The sequence below is a fragment of the Triturus cristatus genome, chromosome 7 (assembly GCF_964204655.1).
Source record: "Triturus cristatus chromosome 7, aTriCri1.1, whole genome shotgun sequence".
In the NCBI taxonomy this organism is placed as follows: domain Eukaryota; kingdom Metazoa; phylum Chordata; class Amphibia; order Caudata; family Salamandridae; genus Triturus; species Triturus cristatus.
Window position 1 is genome coordinate 92,841,769 of NC_140590.1, and position 23,506 is coordinate 92,865,274.

The following is a 23,506-nucleotide window of genomic DNA, read 5'->3' on the forward strand; positions in this document are numbered from 1 at the left end:
GTTTTTAATTCTGAGTTTGTGTTTCTGCAGACCAATCACTATTAAACTATGCTGCCTACTAGTATGGTTGTCATGTGACTCCTACACCTTATAGTCCTTTGTCTTATGTAACATTTCCTACACAGTGATTTACACACATATGAATGATTGTCTCTGTGTAATATGTGTGATGTAAAGTGCTCTAATACCCTACACTGGTTTTAGTGGTGCTGTAAATTTTCTGATACTTTATTATTTTGAAATGTTTACACATGCTAACAGTCTCTGCAAAGAAGTTTCCTTATTAGTACTAGTGGAACATACAACTGCAGCAATGAGAAAGGTGACCAGTCAATCTATGCAAAGGGCCACAAAGTTAGTAACTTTTGAGGTGTTTGAACTATAAACAATTTATTAGTTAAAATCATCAGATTATGCAGCAGATGATGTATTATGTGGTAAATATGGCAAAGCCATAGTTATGTGGAAAACATTTGCAAACTAGGATATTTTGCCATTCATGTTTGAACTCTCTCTCTAGGCATCTTGAAGCTGGAAACCTCCTGCATCCATCCCAAACTGGGTTTCGCCCCTCTCAAGGGACTGAAACAGCTTTACTGGCAGTCACAGAAGACTCTAGCAGGATTCTTGATGCAGGTGGTTCTCTAGCCGTGATATTGATAAATCTCAGCGCGGCATTTGACACAGTTAATCACCATATCCTAATTCATCGACTCAAAGATCTGGGTGTGACAGGAACAGCCCTGAATAGGATGTGCTCTTTCCTCGAGGGTAGATCCTTCCAGGTCTTCGAGGGCGAGGCCATTGCAAGCCCTAGGCCCCTTTATTGTGGAGTGCCTCAGGGGCCGTCCCTGAGTCCCACTCTCTTTAATGTTTACATGACTTCTCTCGCAGACATTGTTCTACCCTTTGGGGTGCATATAACTACATATGCCGACGACACTCAATTAGTGGTGGCATTTAACTACAAAATCAGTTCCCCTACTTGTCTTGGCCCATGCCTTGAGGAGGTGATGAGGTGGATGTGCCAATCCCATCTAAAACTGAACGGTGATAAGACCGAACTTATGTTGCTCGGTAATCCCCCACCCCGAGATTTCCTCTATCTGGCTAGCATGTATGGGCCCTGTGCATGTCCCCAAATCCGAAATAAAGAGTTTGGGTTTCTGGCTTGATTCTGAGCTTAGCTTTAAAACCCAAACAAGGAAAGTTGTTGGCACCTACTTCGGTATTCTAAGACTGCTGCGTAAAATGTTGCCTTTGCTACCCTCTCAAGCAAGAAAGCTTGTGGTCCAGGCACTTGTCTTATCCCTCCTGGACTATGGAAACGCTCTTTATCTCGGTGCTCCCTGTGCGGTCTTTAAGAAACTTCAAATCATGCAAAATTGTACAGCAAGGATTCTTGAGGGTACTCCAAGCCGCCAGTCAGCCAAAGCTGCACTTAGGTCTTTACATTGGCTTTCTATTCAATTCTTTTTTAGGGTTAAGGTTTACTGGAGGTTGTGGTGGGCTAGATGTTTTTGTTAAACTTGTCAAAGCATACGTCACTTATCTTAAAATGTCCCACACTGTTTGCCATAGGGTTTAATATGTTTACAAACATAATCAAAAATGTTCTGTTTTTTTCTCTCTAAAAAGGTTTGGGTAAATCTGAATAGGTGTGATGCTCTTGACACCGTGCTCAAGGGTATACATTTAATTAAAAAAAAGGCCATAACGGGCCACCTGAATTTAGCATATCTATAGGCAATCACATAAAGACCGCAGCGAATAAATAGTGCTATGCAGAAAATAGTAAATAAAAGCACTGATAAAATAGGGGGATATGGCCTCTCCTTGGATGTGCTCGTAAAATTGACCTTTTATCCTACATTTTTTTCCCTGAATTTTGACCCTTTGTCCTGAATTTTGTCATGGATTTTGACCGTTGACCTTAATTTTTTACAGTTCTGTCCACAATGTGCCGTCATGCCGGGTGGTCACCCTTTCTGGCTCTGCACCCGTTGGCCTTCAAGTGATAATAATGCGGTGTGTGCACAAGAGGAGACACGTTTCTTTCCCGCTCCACTTGCACACTATGCACCCTCCCTCCGGCTGAGAGTCGGGGGGGGTGGGGTGTTTACTAGCACAGCAGCTTTTATTGACATATAACAGGCACGTTTTTGCAGGCTCGTCTGTCAAGTTTACTTTTGGTTACGTCGGATGGGGTTAGCTGAAGTGCAGACAGGAGATACTGCAGCCGTGCTCCAGACTAAGAGAGCGCCAGGCTTGCTTACACTGGCAGGCGCGAGGAGGAAAACCACTACAGGTAGATGATGGAATTAAAGTAACCCGCAGGCCGCGCAAGAACTACTTCAGGCAGGGGCAAGGAGGGAAGGGGAGGTGGCTCCTTGGCGTGATACTCAACCTAACCTTTGGAAAAATCCACAGGAGAGGCACGTCACACACTCAGCCAGATGGCAGAATGACTCGTGATCCGGGTATGTGCGCTGGTCTGACGCAGCAATCATGCGACGTCCCAGCCCACGCAGCACGTGCCACATCCGGTTGGATGCCAGGTAGAGGGACTGTAGGGAGGATGTTTCCAACTCTCTGGGGTATAAATACAGCATCCCCAGAGGTGAGGTTCATAGAAGAGCAGCAGACAGGCTCCAGCCAAGACCCTCGTCCTCACCTGGCACCTTCCTCCAGCATCATGACGTCACTTCTGGCAGTCTTCGGTTTCCTTGCTGCGGTTCTGTATGAGGGTGAGATATGATCACCAAACCTTTATGCTCCATTGAGTCAGCATGTGTTGCAACCTTCCCGTTGGAGTGGGTGTCTTATTGTATGTTTATTCCACTCTCATCACTATATTACAACTATATGAAACTTTACAAAGCCAATTCAAAATATTCTAAAGTGTTAGAAATATTTAACACATCGAGACCAATGACAGCAAGTTTGTGTTGCGTTGCAGATTTATGAAATGTGCTCAAATGCCTACTGCGCATGTGACGCGTTGTTAAGATTCATACAAGACTAGCAGGAGGCTCAAAAGGGCAGGGAAGCAGCGAAGCAAAGCTTCATCCATGAGGCGTGTTTTAAATTCCGAACTGAGGTGTCTAAATTGAATAATGTCAGAGACACAGTTAAATAATAAGTCTTTTCAATTAAAATTACTTCTCAAATACAAACGCAATGATTGATTGCTTCTCATGGCTGGAAGAATGAATATCAGTAGTGCCCTCCATAATACTGTGCACCGGGTTTGCATCGCAAACAGTGACGCAAACCTAGCTCAAACTGTTGTGGTATTTACCAAGCGAATCATCATTTGCCTCGGAAAGTTGCCTAAAGTAACACAAAGGAGGGTTATTTGCTACTTTACACTGATGTGGGTTCCGGTGTACCTGCCCTTGGGCTTTGATGCAAATCCCCATCTACTAACATTTTAGACAAGCATTTGAGCCAAAAGCGAATTCATCCATGAGACGGGCATAACACGGAGTCACTTTCTCCAGCTGCATACATGTGCTGCACTGTACTGCACAAATGCAAAGTGAGAAAAGTATTAAAAAAGGTTTCTTGTAGTGCAAGGGTCCCCTTCTAGTACATACCATACGCTAGACATCACATACACACCATTACACCGTGTGCTAGGGTGTGTGTCTCAGTGCAGGGCGCCCTCAAGTGTCCCAACCAAGGGAGAGAGCTGCTGTTCTGCCCTTCCCATGTCACGCAGCAGAGTGCGGCACAGTCACTTTGCTTTCTGTGTTGCATTGTGTGAAAAGATACCCATTTTATCCCTAGCCGCACATGTGGTGGAGCTAGGAAACTTCTCTTGAAGAATAACACTGCCTCCTGCATCATGTGCAAATATATATTTGAATGTACTTGGGTTTTTTCAATCCTATTCACACCACAAGATTATTCTTGGCAGAGCATTTGCTGCATCCAAGAAGCATCGCCAATTTATTGAAGAAGAGACCAAAATAACACGGCGTGCAAGATTTCCTTGAACTGTGTCAAATTTCACCTGAATGTCACTTTGTAATGTATTACCTATTATAATGATTATGATGATTGTTATTATTATTATAATGATTATTATTATTAATAATAATAATAATAATAATCACTGTAACTACTTCTGTAAGTTTCCCAATGAAACAGTTTGTGGCTCCATTCAATAGTCTACTTGAAAATGTGTCTGTATTATCATTAATATTTGGAATCACTTTGACACTATGAGCTGAATTCCTTCCAAGATTTTATATTTCCTTTTTGTGTTGAAGCAATTGCTGGTTAAGTGCCCTGATGAGCCTTAAAAATTGAATCCATCATTCACCTGCAAGTTGTTTGACATTTGACGAGTGAGCAGATGGGAGTGAGGGGGCCTTTTCAATAGCTAGAGGTTCACGAGGGAGGAGGGAAACCTGGCACTTGTGTGACCCTTCCTTTGTGTCCTGTGTTATGTAATATTATGTTATAATATGGGATGGTATATGTGGTGCTAAAGCACACAGTTACCCCAGGTATACAGTTCTGCTGCCAAAGGATAGCAAGGCGGTCCATTTGGTGGATGATGTTCAAAGAATGGTGACATCTTTGCCTGTGTCTTCCATCTACCCCACTCTGTGCTATCCACACTGGAGGGTCATATATGCCTCACTCAGTGCAGAGTGATCAGTCTGTGCTCTCTCTCCACCACCTCCACCCTCTCTCCAGCAGTGTGATCTGTCGCCAGCCTGTGTCATCTGTGTCAGTTCCTCAGTTGTCAATCTTTTTAATGTAATCTCTTTCATCTGGTGTGACATCTCTCACAACTCTATGCCATCCAGTGGTGCAGGGAACTCCCACTTCAAACACTGAACCAGGGATTGCATTGACATTGCTGGTCTGAACAGACAGAATAGTACACAGGTTTTGAGTCAAAATAACCCTTTATAGGTTGTCTTTATGGGCACCTGCAACTGTGATTGGAGACTTGCAAGGGTGGGAAATATGTGCGAGTTGAGAGGTGTGGACAAAGAATTACCAAAAAGCCAAACACACTGGCACAGTGTGATAAATACAAAGTGTGATAAATTCAAATGAGAGAAGTGAGAAAGTTATAAAGGGAGAGGTAATAGGAGACAACCCCTGTGAGAGCAAAGAAGGAAATGAAAGAAACAGATGAGAAAGCAGCATGCGACACGGAGACAGAAAGGAAAAGGTAGGTAGAAAAGTAAGAAGGAATCAGAAGTAAAGACCGGGTTTGAAAAGTTGGAGAAAAAGTATGTTATTTTGGGGTAATAACATGGAAATAAGGTGACACAGTGGTGAGAGAGGGATGGGGGGACCTTACCTTCAGAAGAGGTAAACCAGCCTCTCTCCAGATGTGTCTGCACGTCTTCCTACCTCATCTACACTTTTGTGTTCAGTTGCTTGGTATGCATGGACGTGTTACTATCTCCATCTGAGTGAAGGCCAAAGGACTTCTGCATTTAGTGTGGCCAGGGCTCTGCCATGTTGGGGGATGGATGGATAGAGACACATCTAAGCCCAGAGTCCAGCCCACGTTTACACAAGATGGGCATTCATTTCCCATACCTGCTCTGTGAGTGAGAAGCTTGCACTGTGAAAGCACTTGATCTGTTCTGTCTAAGAGAGATGCTTGAACTTCACTTCTTTATTGTACCTTTGTTAGTGTAGCTTGAACTATAGATGCTTTCCTGAGGACACGACTATGGAATACATTTTGGACCCAGTCGATGTCTTTGTGTGGGAATCTTGGTAATATCCCAGCTTCAAGGGAGGGAAGCTTGCACTATGGATTCCTGTATGACTGATTGAAGTGTGCCCTGGTGTTAAAAGCTCTGGACCCAGTCTTCCATGCTGCTGAGTTGGCTGTATCTTCTGTGTGAGAGCTGAAGCAAGGGTTCACTGAAAATGCATGTGTGAAGGAAGCTTGCAATGATGCTGCCAGTGATATATGCAGTCTGCCAACTTGAAAGACGCCCCACTGTATATGTCCTCTGTTTGAGGGAAGATTCCACTGCAGATGTTTTCCTTCAGTGCTGGTATACACAGTCTCTACCTATTCCATGGTAGAGAAGTTTGATTTTTTTGTATTCAACTTGATGTGTGTGAGAAGCTCCTTTACTTTTTGTGTGTTAAAGAATCCAGCACTGTAACAGCCCTACTGTGCCTTCACTTTGTGCGAGGGAAGCTTGCACAGTAGATGCTCTGCAGGAGCGAAGCTTGTCTGTGTTCACACCTGTACCCAATCTGTGTAATGGAACCTCAGACCTCTGCCAACTCTTCATGTGGACTACAAGAATCTGCAGTGTAAGCCTTCTTCACACACAACACATACAATCCATGCTCTGGCAAAAACAACACAACAAAGTAAGTGCTGCAGTGCATGGTTCCATGGCACAGATTGACAGCAACCACTGGCATTGTCAATGTAAGCATTCCCCTCACGCAGCTTCCTTCACATAAAGACGTGGCTTGAACATCCAGCAGTGCCAAGGCACCTTAAAGATTGGTATAAAGCACAGCTTGGTGGTGATGTCATATGCGCTAATCTAAGGTATATGAGGGTTAGATGAGGGGGTTTATATGTGGCTTGGTGTAGGCAGACAGACGTGTGGGATCAGATGCAGCCAGTGGTCTTGAAGAGATGTGTGTGCAGCTGCTCAATGTAATAATCACATGGACACCCAGGCCGTAGAGAGCGTTTACACAACAGCTGTGTTGGTGATGAATATAGCATGCTACAACCCATGCTTTTGCATCGCGTTCCGTAACAACATGGTCTTTACAACGACCCGTTGTTACAATGCAATGCCATTACATCGCAAGTCATTAGATCGACTTGCACTAGATGGCGCTCCAACATTAGAAATAGTATAATTTACTATTCCAACTCCACCCTAGCATCTAGTGCAAGTCGATCTATTGACTGGCGATGTAATTGCTTCGCGTTTTAATAACGGGTCGTTGTAACGACCGCGTTGTTATGGAACGCAATGTAACAACCGCGTTGTTAAGGTTGTTTCTCGTTGGTGATCAGAGACCAGCCACCTTACCTAGGCAAACAGTGGGGGATATTACCAAGAAAGTGCGATAATTATCACGAAGCGCGCATAGCGCTGTTTTTTATCGCTGGATTTCATCGCGGAGATAATGCGTTATTATCAACGCTTATCTCCAAGACGATGGAAAATCCAGCAACAGCAGCGAAACCCAGCAATAGCATGAGAAAACCAGCGATAAATCCTACGCGCTAATGAAAAGCTTACTAATAGGCAGGTGAGGACATAACCTGACAATCCACCCCCCCATTGACTAGAATGGTTAAGTCAGGTTTTTAGCAGGTGTTAGATTCCAGCGATATTCGCGGTTAGCGCACATTTTTTTATCGCTTCATGGGCATTGCTAATAGGGGGAAGCTGTGTTAGTGACTGTTTTCAGTCGCTTTAAGTCAGGAACACCTACTTTGCATGTCATTAGCGATATATATCGCTGACATGCAAAGCGGCACCAAAGCGGTCGCTTTCGCCAATAAGCTGTCGCTACCAGCTGTTAGCGACAGCTTGCTAATAGGGAAATAGAAATATCGCCGCTTTAGTGGCAAAAAGTGCCACTAAAGCGGCGATAAGGTCCTTGCTAATATCCCCCTTTGTTCTTAGCACGGCCTGAGATCCTGACCTGTGGTTGGCAGGGGTGGCAGAAGTGGCTGTGCAGGTGGTGTTGTCCTCGAAGTGGCAAGACCACATCCGCACACCTCCTGCCTCGCAATGTCTGCATCGGCTCTTGGTGACCAGTGTATAGTTTGCCTCTCTCACTTTACTACAGGCCCACGTTTCTTGTACTAGTGACCACTTAGATCACAGTAATCTGCCTTTAGCTAATTGGTGATCATCCTTGGCTTAAGATAAAAGCGAGAGGAGTCAATGACTAGTTCCATCAGGGAATGGCAAGAGATCATAAAAGGACAGACCATCTGCCTTGGGACCCTGTTGAGGAGTTCAGGAGCAATGAGAGGTTAAATCACTCAAACTGTAGCTTGGAGGCTATTACCAACTCAGTACTGTCCATCAAACTCTGGAAGGCCTTCAGAATAGGCTCAGCTACATCTAGAGATCAGTGCTGGGCTATCTGCCAGCGTGGCATTAGGCACTAGGCCTTTCGTTTGGGTGAGTTGTCTAAAGGACACTATGAGAGCGATGTATGCGCTGTCTGCTCTCAGGTGGCCCATCCCCCTCTGCTCCTAGCTTTGGGTAGGTACAGTGCTCCAGGTGCAGGCTGGTAGTCAGGGTGATGACCTTTGCCTCGTTCACAGTCCGCGCATGGCACCTCATGAAAAGCCTGTGGTCTTCTCGTTGACTTTGGCAAGGTCTGTCGCTCCTTCCCACCTGCTTCAGGTTGCAAAGTAGCGGTGCATTGACTACCTCCCAGCGTGTTCAACCTCTGTGACGTCCCTTAACTCGATGCACACTCTCCAGATGGGGCAGGTGAGGTGGCACTGCACTCGTCTCTCACTGTCCATGAAAGACTCTCTCACTCAACTACCACTTGGAAGTATTGTAAGAAGTCCTATGCAGCAATCTCGTGTTCTGAGATCTACAATTGAAAAGGGCATAACAAATCTCTTGTGGGGTACTCAGGAGTGGAACGGATGCTCTTTGGCCAAGTAGGGGGCCTTTTCAGTGCCCACATCATCCTGTTCTGTCGTCAGGAGGCTGCGCTCAATGACGTGCTTTTGGACAGGCGAGCACCCAAATACCAGTACTACAAACTGAACTGACAGGTGAACTACGACTGACACACAAACATAAGGTGGGATATTTGATGTAATTAAAATCTCACCCTCCCACCCTAATTTAAGAAGCTATCAGAATGGAGTTGAAGAGTGTGGTTGGCGTCAGAACCTTACAACTAACAACTGCCATTTCTTTCTAGGACACTCTATAGAATGTGAGCATTGCCTCGGATTTGGTTCAACCAGCTGTAAAGGCTCCATGATGCAATGCGAAGATGTTGATGAAGATTGTATCCAGGGATTCGAGAACAACACACTTGGTGAGTGTCCTGAGTCATAGGTTCAATAGCAATCTTGAGCAAATGGACGCAACACGCAAAAAAATGAATGTATGAAGACACCTCACCTCCTGCTGCCTAGGAGCAGCATCAAAAGCTGATATGGAGAACTCTGGGAGAGTGAAGCCCACAGGGGTTAAGGAACTTTCCTAAGAGTGCACCAGTTGTCAACCTGAATGGCCACTGCTTCTGCCAATGTGCCCACGCTGTCATGTGTGCTGCTCTGTTCTTGACTCATTGTGTGACATCTGGCACATTACCTTCTTGTAATCGTAAATGCTTCACTGTTATGTTAAATGTTACTGCTTCGTGCTGGGGGTTTGGCGGCGATGTGAATAATATGATGCTATTAGTAACTCCTCTCAATGGCTTACATTAGGATTTAACTTTTGGGCTGGAGCGTGGACTCACATCCCAGCAGCAAGAAACATGACTCCTGGTTGCCATCCCTCAGCATGGTCCCTGCTGCTGGGCCCATGTCTTCCTTTGTGGGTACTCCTCTGGTGGTCATCGGGCGGGTTCCACCATGGTTGCACGAGAGCGCTTAGAAAAAATAGTGCTTATCTCTTTTTGGGGTGGCATCCCTTAGATGGGCCATGCCCGTGGTTTGAAACAAATCAGGTGGTAATTGCAAGGGCATGGGATTGAATCCCTGACACCACCTGTCTCAGCCTTTCATCCTTGAAAGGTGGATGAATTGACAGCTATTGAGTTGGGTAAAGTGCCATCTACTGTTCACTGGGCGTGGAAGCGGCAAACGGGCTCTGTAACAACTCATTATGCTTATTTCAATACATCTTGGAAGCCTACACCCAGAGTCACTGCTGTGCTCTCACCAAACTTTGTTTTCCAACAGATGGTGATGTGCGTGTGGTGCCTTTCAAGTTTTGTAATAATCGTGAGACGATGCCTCCAGCCATCTGTGAAATTCCTGAACACTCCTTCTGGAGTTCCCACCTTCAAGTGCGGTTTGTGTCAGCGTGTGGCCAAAGCATGGGTGAATTGGAAGGTATGTCCTGGCCGAGGTGCAGGGGGCACTTCATGCCCTTGTGATAGGTCGGAGCTGCATGCCAGCGGTGATCCTTAACTCACAATGAGAAACAGAGCGCATTTCACCTTCACGGCTACAGTTTGGAGGGAATGTGGAGAACTATTTCAGTGGGAATGATTGCAAGAAAATGGTTTGTGCCCATGTGCTCCCGGGGCTGGGGAAACTAAAGAATCCAGGGCCCCCTGGACCACTGTGAAGGCCTGTGAGTGCATATTGATGAAAAGTGGTGTCTGTCAACTAAAACCGAGGAAAGGGTGTGTCGTAATAGCCAGAGTGTCTAACCTTGGGGAACCAGGTTTGTGTCTTGGCTTCAGCTCAACATCCTATGATTCTGGGCAAATCACTTAATATCCCCGTGCCTGAAAAATGAATGTGTCCATCTGTAATGCAACTGGTGCTCATGTAAAGCGCTCCGATACCTTCTGGTCGAGTTTGTGCTATACAAAACTGAAGAAAAAAAACAGCACATCATCTCCCCAGCTACCTGGTTTTTTTAGGGGTACTCTCAACCCCCCATTGGCCGCCACACACACAGGTAATTTAAGCACTCCTGATAGGACCGGATTCTTGCCTACCTGGTTATCTCCAAGAATCCTCACAGGTCGCCAGGATCTTTTTATCTGCCAAATAGTGTAGAGGGGATGAATACAATTATCAAAATATATTGACCAAAATTAGATTTCATTTGGGAAGAACCACTGACTCCAATTCTAAAATGTATAAGATTTTATTACAACCAAAAACCGCTGAACATACAAACCCCTCAATACAAGGTGTAGAAGATAAACTGGCACTAAAACAAAAGCAAGCCTACGCAGGATTCTCATCCGACTCTAGACAAAAAGAATTACTGATTCCAAAATAATCAAGAAGGCTATAGTTAATCCAATATCTAAATTAGGAATCATTAGTCAAGGAAAGAAAATCTATCCCTACACTAACTAAAGTGACATCCCTACTTAGCGTTCCCCATTCCAGGCAAGAGAATCAAAAAGGTGACAGAAGTGAAGACTTCCTTAGAAGTACATTCACTTAGTCAGAGCTCAATCTAAGATGCTCCTTCTAGCTTCCCATCTAAACCTCATCTGCTCAACCCACGGGGCACTGTCCCTAATACAAAACCCCAAAATCGTAGCACACGCCCTTCGGCACACCTCTTCAACATAAGAAAATGAACAGGCCCTTCTCTTCTAACGTATATGCGATCAGGCCTTTACAAAATTAAACACACTGTTAAATCCCACTCTAAGCATTAGTTCATTATTTTCATATGCGTGAATAAGCAATCTACACGTGTAATTTGAACATGGCACGCGTTTAACTCATACATTTGCATTGCACGAAAACTAATCATTATGCATTTGCTAAATACATTCACGATAACTTGCAACGTTGATCTTCACAAAAGCATTATTACATTTCTAATCACCCCTATGTTAAGTGAGTTCTAATAATACATTTCTACAGCTTTTCAACATGCATGGATTAATATGCGGGTGCTGACTAACAATGAATATAATGCACCCCTACAAATTTCTGAATCACATGACTCTCCATCACTCCTATAAATGTCCGCCCCCAGTACATAACTAATGATCCCAGCAACTCTATACCAAACTATAGCCAATTGTGTCAATGCGTAATCCAGCCCATAGTCTCACGTCAGCATTCGCAGGTTATATGGAGGTGGGAGCTGTGATTTCCAAAACATATTTATACACTTTTTTATGTAACGGCCAGGTCTAGATATTTATTGCTGGCTTTCTTAGGTTTGGACCCAAAAAGGCAGAGCCATAGCTGAGAATAAGGACTACACTTTAGCCCGAACTTCCTATCTAACCTGTTACCTCTACAGAGGTGCACCTCCCAGAATCTGAAAAAAACAAGGGCCACTCACCTACAGAAAACAGCCCAATCAGATTTATGAAAGAGATCACTCTTAAAGAAAAACTTGTCTTGGCTGTCTTTTGCGAGTAAGGTCCATGGCTTTTAAAAAAGAAAAATCACACGCCCCTTCAAAAACGCAAAGCTGTGCATCTATTTATTGCCACTGTATACTACAGTTTTAAACTATCAGTTCCCAATATGATAACATGCCCCTGCTTTCATTATTCAATTTGAAACTTGTCTGCAGTTGCAAGAGGGCGCTGGGCATGCACTACACAAAGCGCCTTCTGAGGACATACTACTTTGAATGTGGAATAACACAGATTAAACATGCAAATGGCTGTCCAGTGGGCTGAACAAAGGATTGGCAGCAAAGTCAGTAAGTAGCAGCAAGTCCTTCTTACATGTGGGCTGATCTGTGGACTGAAGCAGCATGTATCTGACACTCAGTCTGACCAATGATTGAAGAGACCTGATCCAAAGCTTGTTTCCCGGAAATAAAATAATGTATCATTATGTTTTATTTTTGAGAAAACATGAGCTGGCAATGCAGCCAAAGCTGTCTCCAGGCCAGACCTAAAAACGAGACGTGGATCCAAAATAAAAGAAGGTACACAGAGTCTTGCTTCTAGACAGCTTCACAGGGTTAAGTCATTAATCTTTCAACTCACGAAAATGGGAAAATATATTTTCTGAATCAACCATTGCAATAGGTAAAAATGTTTTGTGCAGTCTTAATGGACACGACTGGGAAATGTTTCAAAGAAAGAGGATGTACATCTAAATTCAGTTGGTTGCATAAAAAGTATGGTTCCAAACGCTGCATCCCATTTCACAGAATCAGGATATGTGGAATTTTAGGAATGTGCCAGGCACCTACGAATCTGGTTTTATGCCACATTTAACATCAACATAATTAAGTGTTGTGGACAGGAAATGGATGTGTCATGGAGATGGACGTGCAGTAATCAAGAAAGACTCCACAAACTCATAGATTTGTCAATGTAGTCACAAACCTTTTGTGAAATACCTATTCCCACCCTGGAAAAAAATCTAAAGTTAATCCTATGGACCATGTCCCTGGGCCTTGCTCCCCCCGCTGCTGCATATTGAGTACGCTGGGCGCTGCACCACTCACAAGTTCCTCTGAATTTTGCTTAATTTACTCTTGCTCGATCTTCCCCCAACCGACTTTTGTCTCGTTAACTTGATTCTTGCTCCCTGCTCGTTTTTTCCCCAACTTTACTTTTCCTCTTTTTTAAATCCACTTTCCCTCCTTGTAACAACATTTTCTCTCCTTTTACCTCAACGTTTTACTCCTTTTAACCTGACCCTTGCCCATTCTTAACTTTTCTCCTGTTTCCAAACATGTAAGTTTTGCCTCCTTCACTTTTCCCAAACAACTTTGATGGCTTTTTTCAGCTAACCTGCTTCCCCGTCACCCCACCCAATGTCCCGCCCTCTCCCAGGAACCTACTTAATTCAGGCTGCAGGGCCGCCGCGCAGAGGATTCATGCAGTGGGCATTCTGCCACCCCTCAGAAGACACACCAAATGCAAATCCATCTGCGCCCGTCCGTGTCTGGATTGCGCCCAGCTCAGGAACCCTGGACCTCGCTGACCTACAGCTACACCAACACCGAGATCACAGCCCTGAACCCCCAACACAGCAGAACTCACTGCATCCGCACATTTACGTGTTCTACTGCAGGACCGTTCTCCTGTTTCCACTGCTAATTCATCTACAACACCACATCGCCCTCCCAAGGAGCCCCCCACCTAGGACCCAAGAGACATCCACTGCCTCTTGTTCAACTACCGCTCACTCCACAGACAAGCCTCAGAGATCAGGGACACTGTCATCTCCCTCTCCCCTGATGTTGTCTTCCTGAATGAAACCTGGCTCAAGCCAGCCTCAGCAACGGTCATCACCACGTCCACCCTAAAAGGATACAAGATCATACAATGGGACAGTAGCAAGAAACACAGAGGTGGAATAGCCATCATCCACAATGTGTCCCTCCACTGCACTGCAACCACAGAATACTCCACCCTCATAACGGAACACCTAAATGTGCTGATCAACATGGACAACAAAACCACCTCAGGGGCACCCCGGGCTACAGACCACCAGGACCACGGACCGCATTCTGCAAAGCCATCTCCGACTTTATCACCTCCTGGCTATCAAATCCAAGAACGGCATCTTCCTTGGGGCCCTTTACATACACGTGGAGGACTCCAATGACACTAACACAGCCAAATTGATTGTGAGCATAAACAACCTAGGCCTCACTCAATTAGTCACCAACCCCACACTTATCACAGGTCACACACATCTTTATAGAAGGAAAAGGATTGGATACAGCCACGCAGCCAAACTAAACTGGTCAGACCACTCAATTGTCCACTTCTACATCACATTCACTCACATCACCCCCCTGAACCATACCTGCTCTTCTCACAGGAGCTGCAACAAGGTAACAGAGGACACCTTATGTGGGCTTTCACACAAAGTTTCAGCCCCAGAAACCATTCCTCAATGATAAAATCGCAGCTGCAACTTTCTGTTCAGTTTGGATCCTGCCAATTAGAGCATTCTCTTTGACATGCGCATTCGCAATTCATTGCAAAACCACTGCGAAATATCCCCAACCAGAGCTATATCTGTAATTTTTAACTAAATTTCACAATAGCTTCTGGACAGATTGATTTGCAACAAATAACAAAAAGCCAAATCTGCGTAATAACATCTACCTTTCTGCCAAATTTAGAGTAATTACGTCCAGTGTGCGGGCTGTAGTTTTGACAACATGTTCCTATGGGAATTAGCATGACAAACGCACCCTTTTTTGCGCCCCTCACTCTCGGCCCTACTGCACGGATCACCCCCAAACTTTCCATGACAACCAGAACCTACTTTGAAACTTTTTGTGAAAAATTTCATGACGATTGGTAACATGATGCCAAGCCTTTGTACACTATGCCTCCACTAGCAACACCTCAACAGCTACCTACCTGACTTATTGTGTTACTGGAGCCCAATATGTAGTCCTTAACACTATGTGGGTGCCTCATACACAACAGCACTTTTAAATGAGACCATCAACTCAGTCCAAAATCACATTTTGCCTTCAAGTTTTTTATTATGTTTATTGGTATAGGAGCCTTTAGTAACTTTGATAATTATCTGTGCATGTGCATGTTTTCAATTCTTTTCTTCTGTGGATTTCAGTTTTACCTATAAACCTGACCACCAATGGACATAAGTGCCCAGACTGCTTCATCGAAGGTTCCATCGAGGAATGTACAACTGATAAAGTAATCGAATGTGTGGGACGGCAAACGGAGTGCATGGACGTACGTGGGAAAGCCACCAGGCCAGGTAAGTGGGTAGCTCATATTTGAAGTGTTGCTTCCACAAAGGTTTGATTGCGGCTCCTAGGAGAGGTTTGGATCCCAGCAATGGGAATGACCATTAAAAGGCTCTGAGATAGACAGCATCATGGTGTTAGCAGTGTCCACTTTATGTCTTGTCCGGTACCAAATGCTCTATTGCTTTAACAAGAATGGAAGAACTGAGCTGTAATAAACCTGTACACTGCAGATAATCAGGTACATTTAAAAAAAATTACCTAGGTTTAGATTTGGTTGGCATAACAATGCCCTTTATGGAGAAAGTGCTAAACCTGATAAACATGTGGCGGTGGAGTATCCTCCATCATATTGTAGTGATAGTTTGGTGGGAACATTTACATGATAAGATCTCCCTACAGAGTTAGAACTTACTCCACTTGGTCTACATATGCTTTGTGATTTATATAGGACACACCTAGGAAGAAGCATCAGAGTACTGTAAAGTAGTAAGAGACAGGGGTAATTTAATATCATGTAGTGCAAGTGTGCATTACACATCGTACGTTACACAACTACACTCTACACGGTTTCATTACACATAATTAGAATTTGAAGCATTATGTGGGTACAAAGGGAGTAGCCCACAATCACACTATTTTAAAGCCTAATTTGAGAACCGAGCTTTCACAATTCAGAAGTGGAGAGATTAGCCACTAGCCCAGATTGTGTCTCTCTGGAGTGTATGTGCAGTGACTATTTAGATAGCTGGAAAATATTCCACAGTGTCCATCTGTCATTTCCATTAATAATGTTGGCTATCTTAACAATGGTGAGAAACCACTTGTGAGATTGGCAATAAACATCACTTGCCTACATTGTAAAATTCCTTTACTAATGGTATGTCACATCCTCATTTAAACAGACATAGATGTACGTATACCACTCTAATCATCAGTACTTTTTCTCTTGCCTATAGTTTTTTTATTTAATACATTTATAAAGACTTGACTTGTGATATTAAGCCACTTGGAGTGGTAGCAAGATGATTTTTAGTAATCACGCAGCAAGTCCCTTCGGAGAGATGTTGTCGCTGTGGAATCAAAATGAGATGCTAATGCGTTGTAGAAAAGGCTTGTCCTCAGATTTTCTTGAAATATTTCAGATTGCAGTGATTGCTCCTGTCTGATTTTAATAAATTAGAGGTGTGCACCTATGACATAGATCATCCTCCCTCCAAGTGGCTTCTGATTGGATCTGACTTTTGTGAGCTGGTTTGCATTGCATTGGATATTTATAAGCAATAGTGGTGCTTGTAAAGCAAAAACAACGCTAGGAAACAGTGGATAAGAACTGTGTATCAAATCCACCTTGTTTGCATGGTTGACCCAGATTATTTTCCTTTTTTATGACCGTATTTTTGTGTATTTTCTTAATTCTGCTGAGCAGGAATAAAATGCTCATCCTCCATCTTTAAGCATGGTTAAATTGACCTTCCCTGATTGACTTATTCAACTTTCCTATATGTTCCTAGTACCAATGGTGCCAATCCACAGAGAGAACCTGTAAAACATGGACTGCTGACTAACTTACGTAGCCAGACTGCCGCAACCTAAAACCTATTTTATGCCACACCACTGTACACTGCTATACTATATACTATTCCACTGTACACCACTCAACTCTACGCCACTCTAATCTACACCACGCTACTGTACACTAGTCCATTCTATGCTATTCCGGTTTACTCTAATCTACTGTACAAAAGTCCACTCTACACCACTTCACTTTATCCCACCGTACCCTACGCTATTACATTGTATGCTACCACACTGTACCTCAGTACACGGTACTGTGCTCCACTCTGCACCACTCCACTCTACACTACTCCACTTTACACTATTCTACTGTACACCACTACTCTACGCCACTTCACTCTGCAATGCTCCACTGTATGCTTTTCCACTCTTTGCCACTCCACTGTATGCCACTCCACTGTACCCCACTCCATTCTACGCCGTTCCATTATATGCTATTTTACTGTATGTAACTTCATTTGAAGCCACTCAACTCTATGCTATTTAACTCTATGCCACTCCCCTCTGTCTCACTTCACTTTATGCTGAACCACTGTATGCTACTCCACTGTACCCAAACCACTCTATGCCACTCCACTGTCTGCCTCTCTACCCTACGCCACTCCACTGTACGCTATTCTAAACTATGCCACTCCAGTGTCTGCCACTCCACTCTATGCTACTCCACTGTACGCTCTTTCAGTGTACGCTACTTTACTGTATGCCACTCTACTGTCCCCCACTCCATCTATACCACTAACTTGCAGGCCACTCCAGTCTACGCTTTTCCACTGAAAACGACTCCACTTTACCTCACTCCAGTGTAAGCCAGACTTGTGTACGCCACTTCACTCTAGCCTATTCCACTATATGCCACTCCACTCTACACGAATCCACGTTACACCATTCCGACCCATGCAGTGTAAGCTATTCCACAGTACACAATTCCACTGTACTCCAGTACACTCTACAGCACTCACCTTCACTCTACGCCACTCCACTCTACTCTATTTCAATATATCCCAGTCCACTCTACCACACTCCACTTTATGCCACTTCACTGTACAAGAATCCACTGTATGCTATCCACTGTATGCCTCTCCACTCTACACGGCTCAAGTCTACGCCACTCCACACCACTACACTGTGGGCCAATCTACTTTACGCTATTCCATTGTAAGCAATTCCACTGTACGCAACTCCACTGTACGCTATTCCACTCTATGCCCCTCCACTCTATGCCACTCCACTGTGACTGGCAACCGCAGATCTCCAGATGGAGGTATGTGCTGAATGTATGTGTTACTAGTGTAGCCAAAAAGCAACAGATGCTGGGGTCTGAGAAAGGAGGGAGAATATCTACTAAGTTTGAGAAGTTGTGTTCTTTAATGAGGTTTTTCTTCAGCTCTTTCCTTATGAAAGATGATTTTAAATACTACTGGTGTGCATGGATGGGAAAAAGCTTCCTGCTTTTGTTTGTCTTCATGAGTTAATAGGAAAAAAAAGAATATGCCGAGTAATAATCATTCTTCATTCTTATGGGCCTGATACACAAACATAATCTGAGACAAAATCCTAACTGTACAACTTTTGGTATTCACAAAGGGCATTTAGGAGTGTTAAAGTTAGGATTTTGTCTCTGTTAAACTTAAGTTTTACTTACGTTAAACTCAAGACCAAAGCATAAGTTTAACTGAGACAAAATCCTAACTTTACTACTCCTAAATGCCCTTCGTGAATACCAAAAGTCCTAAAGTTAGGATTTTGCCTCATATTTTTTTGTGAATCGGGCCCTATAGCTTTATCTTCTTGCTGTTCCTATTCTTCTCTGGCTCTGACAGGCTTGTAAACTTGATATGGGGTAAATTGTCCTTGACCGGCATGGCATGTGCATACAGTATGCTTTTACAGAAGTCGGTATTTCCTCTAGACAAGATCTAAGTCAGGGCCATATTTTGTAATATGAATATTTTCTAGTTTCACTTCCAGCTGTGGCCATCTGCCTATAAATGTACCATTTCTAAACTCCAGTAGTTAAGCCTCCTGGTATTAATCCATATATTGAGACAGTGATTCTAATGGAATGAACCATTGCACAGATTGCAGGAACTGTAGGTTACACAATAATTAAAGTGATAACAGTGTACGTTGCATTACATTCAGGTGTAAGTAAATGTCCTTCTCTTCTTTTTTGCAGAATTGGATTTGAGGTCCTATTCCTTTAAAGGATGCTCCACACCTGGTGCCTGTTCTCTCATGTATTACCTACCAGGATCACAGTTCAAGTTCTATTCGGTTGAACATAAGTGCAAACCGGCCTCCAAAATGTAATGTGCCCACCACTGCACTATAAAAATGATTTGACAGCCACCAGCAGTAGTGCTATTGCTAGTGTGAAACAAGTAAAACCTGCAACCTCGATTGTAGAAATTGGGTTTTATGGAATAGAATGGAATGGGGGTTACATACATTTTACTTTTGAGGTCTGCATAGCTTCCATTTTGCTTCATCCCACAGCCCTGCTGTGTGCCTCTATCCACATCAAGCAAATGGCACACCCACTAAGTGGCAGGCACAGTCCTACTTTATGCCTTTAGGACCCAAATATGAGTTGGGTGGAATCCTGCGCTGCTAAATTATAAGTGCACTAGTGTCCCTCATCTGGATTGTACTGGTGCAGATTTTACTAGGAAGAAAACGCTCTTAATATCTGTGATGTATGTGCCAAGATATCATCCAGAAACTGTAAGTCCGGTCACCTTGTGTTTCTGCTCATATATCCTCCTGACTTGTAAAGTAGTAACTAAGAGATAATCTGTTCAGACTGCACACTACTCATGGGCTCCACCCAGAGTGGCAATAGCATTGCAGCTTTGCAATCCCTTGCAGTATTGCCCCATCTGTTAAAGTAATCATTATACCACATACCATACAGCCTCTATAAACTGTGGAGGCCAATCGCATCCTTCAGCAGCAAGGGTTCTTACTTTGTCTTACAAACAACTTCTTTTGAACTGGGTACTGAACAGACAAATGGCTGAGAGAAGATTTCCTTAATATATCATAAGAGTGATCAACATACCATTTCAGGGCAGGTCCTCAGTGCCGCTGGCATCTCATTTGAGCTAAATTAATTGTGTACTCTATTCCCAGGTCCAAGGAGTGTAAAATCCTTAAGGCATCTTATCTCACTTATGTTATATCACCAACCAAGCACACTGAAATCATGGCAGGCAGATCTTGTTCCCTAAGTGTTTAACTCACTCATTCTTATGGTAGGCTATGATGTATTTCCTGATCCCACAGGTTAACATACAACAGCCACTGACATTTCAGGTGGACCCTCTGACTTCATGTCATGACCATCTGACATCTCAGTGTGCACATATGTAAACAAGACCAGACCATCTCATTTCTCTAGTGGGCAATCACACTTGTTCGATAGAACACTTATATATCTACAGTAAACTTACTGATATCATCTGTAGATCATCTGATACGACTGTCAGGCCAGGTCATTTGTCTGGTCAGTAGCTGATATACCCATAACGCTATATGACAAATTCCCTTGGGGATTAGACATCTCCAATGATACATCTCATCTAATATCTACAGTAAACTGTCTGATATAGCTAGTGTGCCATCAGACATCCCCTGCAGGTCATCGGATATTCTTATGAGACCATCTGGAATGTCGACTGAGTCATCTAGCATTACCAATATGCTGTATGACACTTCCATGGGCAACATGGCATCTTTACTGGCCCATTTGAGATTACTGTATTACAATCTGACATGGGCCATCTGCTTTTTCTCGTTTGCCACACTATATTTTGTGTAGACTCTCTGATATTTCATTGTGGCCGTCTGACATCTTCAGTGGGTCCTCTCACTACCTATTGCTGTTTAACCACTTTCATCCACTGCATAGCTAAAAATATGCGTGGATTAACTTTTAGTTCACCAGTTTGTTTTTGAATCATTTGGCTAATTATTAACATAATGCTTAAAGTGGTGGAGTCTGTGAGTCAGAAACTAAAGCTGATTTGATAAAGTAGCACAATGGTGGATGTTGCTGTTTACGCAGTGCCCTCCATCATGGTCTTGAAAGAAGGGTTTTGTTGAGTCAGCAAAAAAAAACAACTTCATGGCTGGTGTGGGCAGTGAAAAATGTTTATGTTTAAAACAATCAGTTTTTGCTCTAACTTGTGTCTACATCATTTGAAACACTGTCTTAATGAGGGGTGGGATCCTCAGGTATGTATTGATGTTACCTGATCCTCCTACCACAGACAAAGACTGCAACTCATGGACTCAAGTGACTTTAGTTCCTCTGAATATCCATCAGGGCTGAGGCATATTTAACTTAGTGTCACACAAGTCTGTCCATGAAGCTGAAGAATGTCACCTAATTCACAATTGACAAATCCCGGTTCCATCCTGGAGCAATGCCAATTCCTTGAAGCATCGCTGTGACTGACCTGAGATGGTCTGTACTTTTCTTCAAAGTCATCCAAACCTCAGGCAGCCAAGTGCAGTCAGTGACATGAAATCATCCACTCCGCCCATTTTCATGTTGAATTACGTAATCATGTTCAGGCTTTAATTGTCAATGAAAACCAAATTGCAGTGCCTGTGATAGAGCTGTGTAGACGAATAAAGCGTATTATGAATGGATGCATAAGAGTCTGTGTCTATTATGTGGGATAGTGGGGGTAGCAGACACATGTTGGTGTGTTAGCTTTGGCTTCATACTGACTGCTCAGAGAAGGCCATTAGAACAGACATGAGTGAGTTAAGTGTGAGCTCTTTGCGCAATGAGTAATCCAGGTCCCTAACATTAAGGGCCTGATTTGGATGTCTGTAGGTAAGCCTCAAACCACTCATCAGAGGCTTACCGACCGTCATCCTTCGTTTGAACTCCGACCACCGTATTTAAATGATGGCGATCATAGTCCAAACCAGTCAGTCAATCCAACTGGCTTCTGACGGGCCAGTCGGATACAACACATAATCCCTTTAGGACGGCGTTTCCACCGTCAGGATTATGATGTCGGTTTCCAACAGCCTTTCCATGCTGGCCTTTCCGACATAGAAAGGCTATTGGGAAGCAACTTTGGAGGCCCCTAGCAGACCCCATTCCCTCCGCAGCCTCTGGCTGGGTGCCGTAGGGGCACCTATCGTGCTCCCATGAAAATCTCTGCACTGTGTGGCAGGCACCATGAGGTGTCTGCCACACAGTGCAGGGATTTACAGAAACTCCCATTTCTCTATGGGAGCTCGTGCTGCAGCAGATTTCCGCATCATAATTGTGGTTTTGGGACCGCCGACCGGAGATCGGTCGTTTGTGTAACCGCAGAGATGTCGGTCAGAGGGAACTCTGACCAACATCATAATGAGGACCAACATGTTTGCCCTAAAAACACTAATATATCAGACCATTACAAGTGATTCATTTAATGATGGCTAAAGTCTAAAAATAAAAGCACTTGGTACCATACCTAAAAAGCTTGAATGGACAATGAAAGGCATTATCTCTGAAATAATGAATGTGTGTGTGTGTGTGTGTATGTGTGTGTGTGTGTGTGTGTGCGTGTGCGTGGGTGTGTGTGCGTGTGTGTGTGAGTGTGTGTGTGTGTGTGCATGTGTGGGTGTGTGTGTGTAATACACAATGGAGGATGCCACTGTGTCGTTAGGTCAGAGTTTCCCTAGGAGGATTTTTATTTTGTTTCTGCAATAACCTAAGCAATGTTACACAAAACTTAAAAACAAAAAGTTCATCCACTTTGGCTTTGGAAAGCTGATGTGCCAAGCGGGGCCCAAGAAATATGGGGATTCCCAAAAGTGTGATTTCTCGTAACATTTTCAAAAACAACTGCTGAACTGAATCACGCAAATAACACCAAGTTTGGTAAAAAGTTTGAACTTTTCTAAGTAAACATGATTTTTGTGATGTGATGTAACATCTTTCAGTCCTTTTCACAAAATAAGCATTTAAAGAGACGCTTGCATGAGCTTGAAAAGGTTAACCTAAAAAAAAGTAGTCCAGTTGCTCCCAAAACATTATTGGCCAGTGGAGCCTTTTCTCCTGAGAGTCATTTTGGTACCTTAGTACTTTTGCTGGTATTGTGGTACCAAATGATCTGCATCACCGCCACACCACTGAAGAAAATGTTGGTTCTGCCATTACAGGACTAGGCGACTCGGTTTCATATTTCTTAAGAAAATGAAAGAGACCTGACTTGAAGCCAAATACAAATTTATTACTGAGTGTACCGGTGCCCACTGCCACAATACCCAGCATGGCACCCCCTGTGGTAACACGGTATTGGGTACAAGTAACAAAAAACAACTAACACAAATGACAGCAAACTGCCAATGAGCAGATTGTAGGCAATGCGCAGTGGGATTTGGCTGCCTGTGGAAAGTTGGACACAACACTGCACACTGCTGAAAGCTCTGCACAGCAGATTTGATTATCTGTTGGAGGTTGGCCACCCCACAGTGACTTAGGCAGAGTACCTGTCTGCAGGTCTTATGCAGAGGGCTTTGGCTTTGATGTGAGT

General features: G+C 43.7%; 1 protein-coding gene across 1 annotated transcript; it reads left to right on the plus strand.

Moving 5' to 3' along the window:
- The first annotated feature begins 2,563 nt into the window (after nt 1-2,563).
- LOC146808902 (phospholipase A2 inhibitor and Ly6/PLAUR domain-containing protein-like) lies at nt 2,564-21,617 on the plus strand. The gene is made up of 5 exons (XM_085615714.1): nt 2,564-2,747; nt 8,935-9,054; nt 9,929-10,081; nt 15,245-15,394; nt 19,138-21,617. Exons 1-5 carry the CDS (start codon nt 2,579-2,581, stop codon nt 19,269-19,271), a joined length of 726 nt encoding a protein of 241 aa, XP_085471840.1. The 5' UTR covers nt 2,564-2,578; the 3' UTR covers nt 19,272-21,617.
- The last annotated feature ends 1,889 nt before the right edge of the window (nt 21,618-23,506 follow it).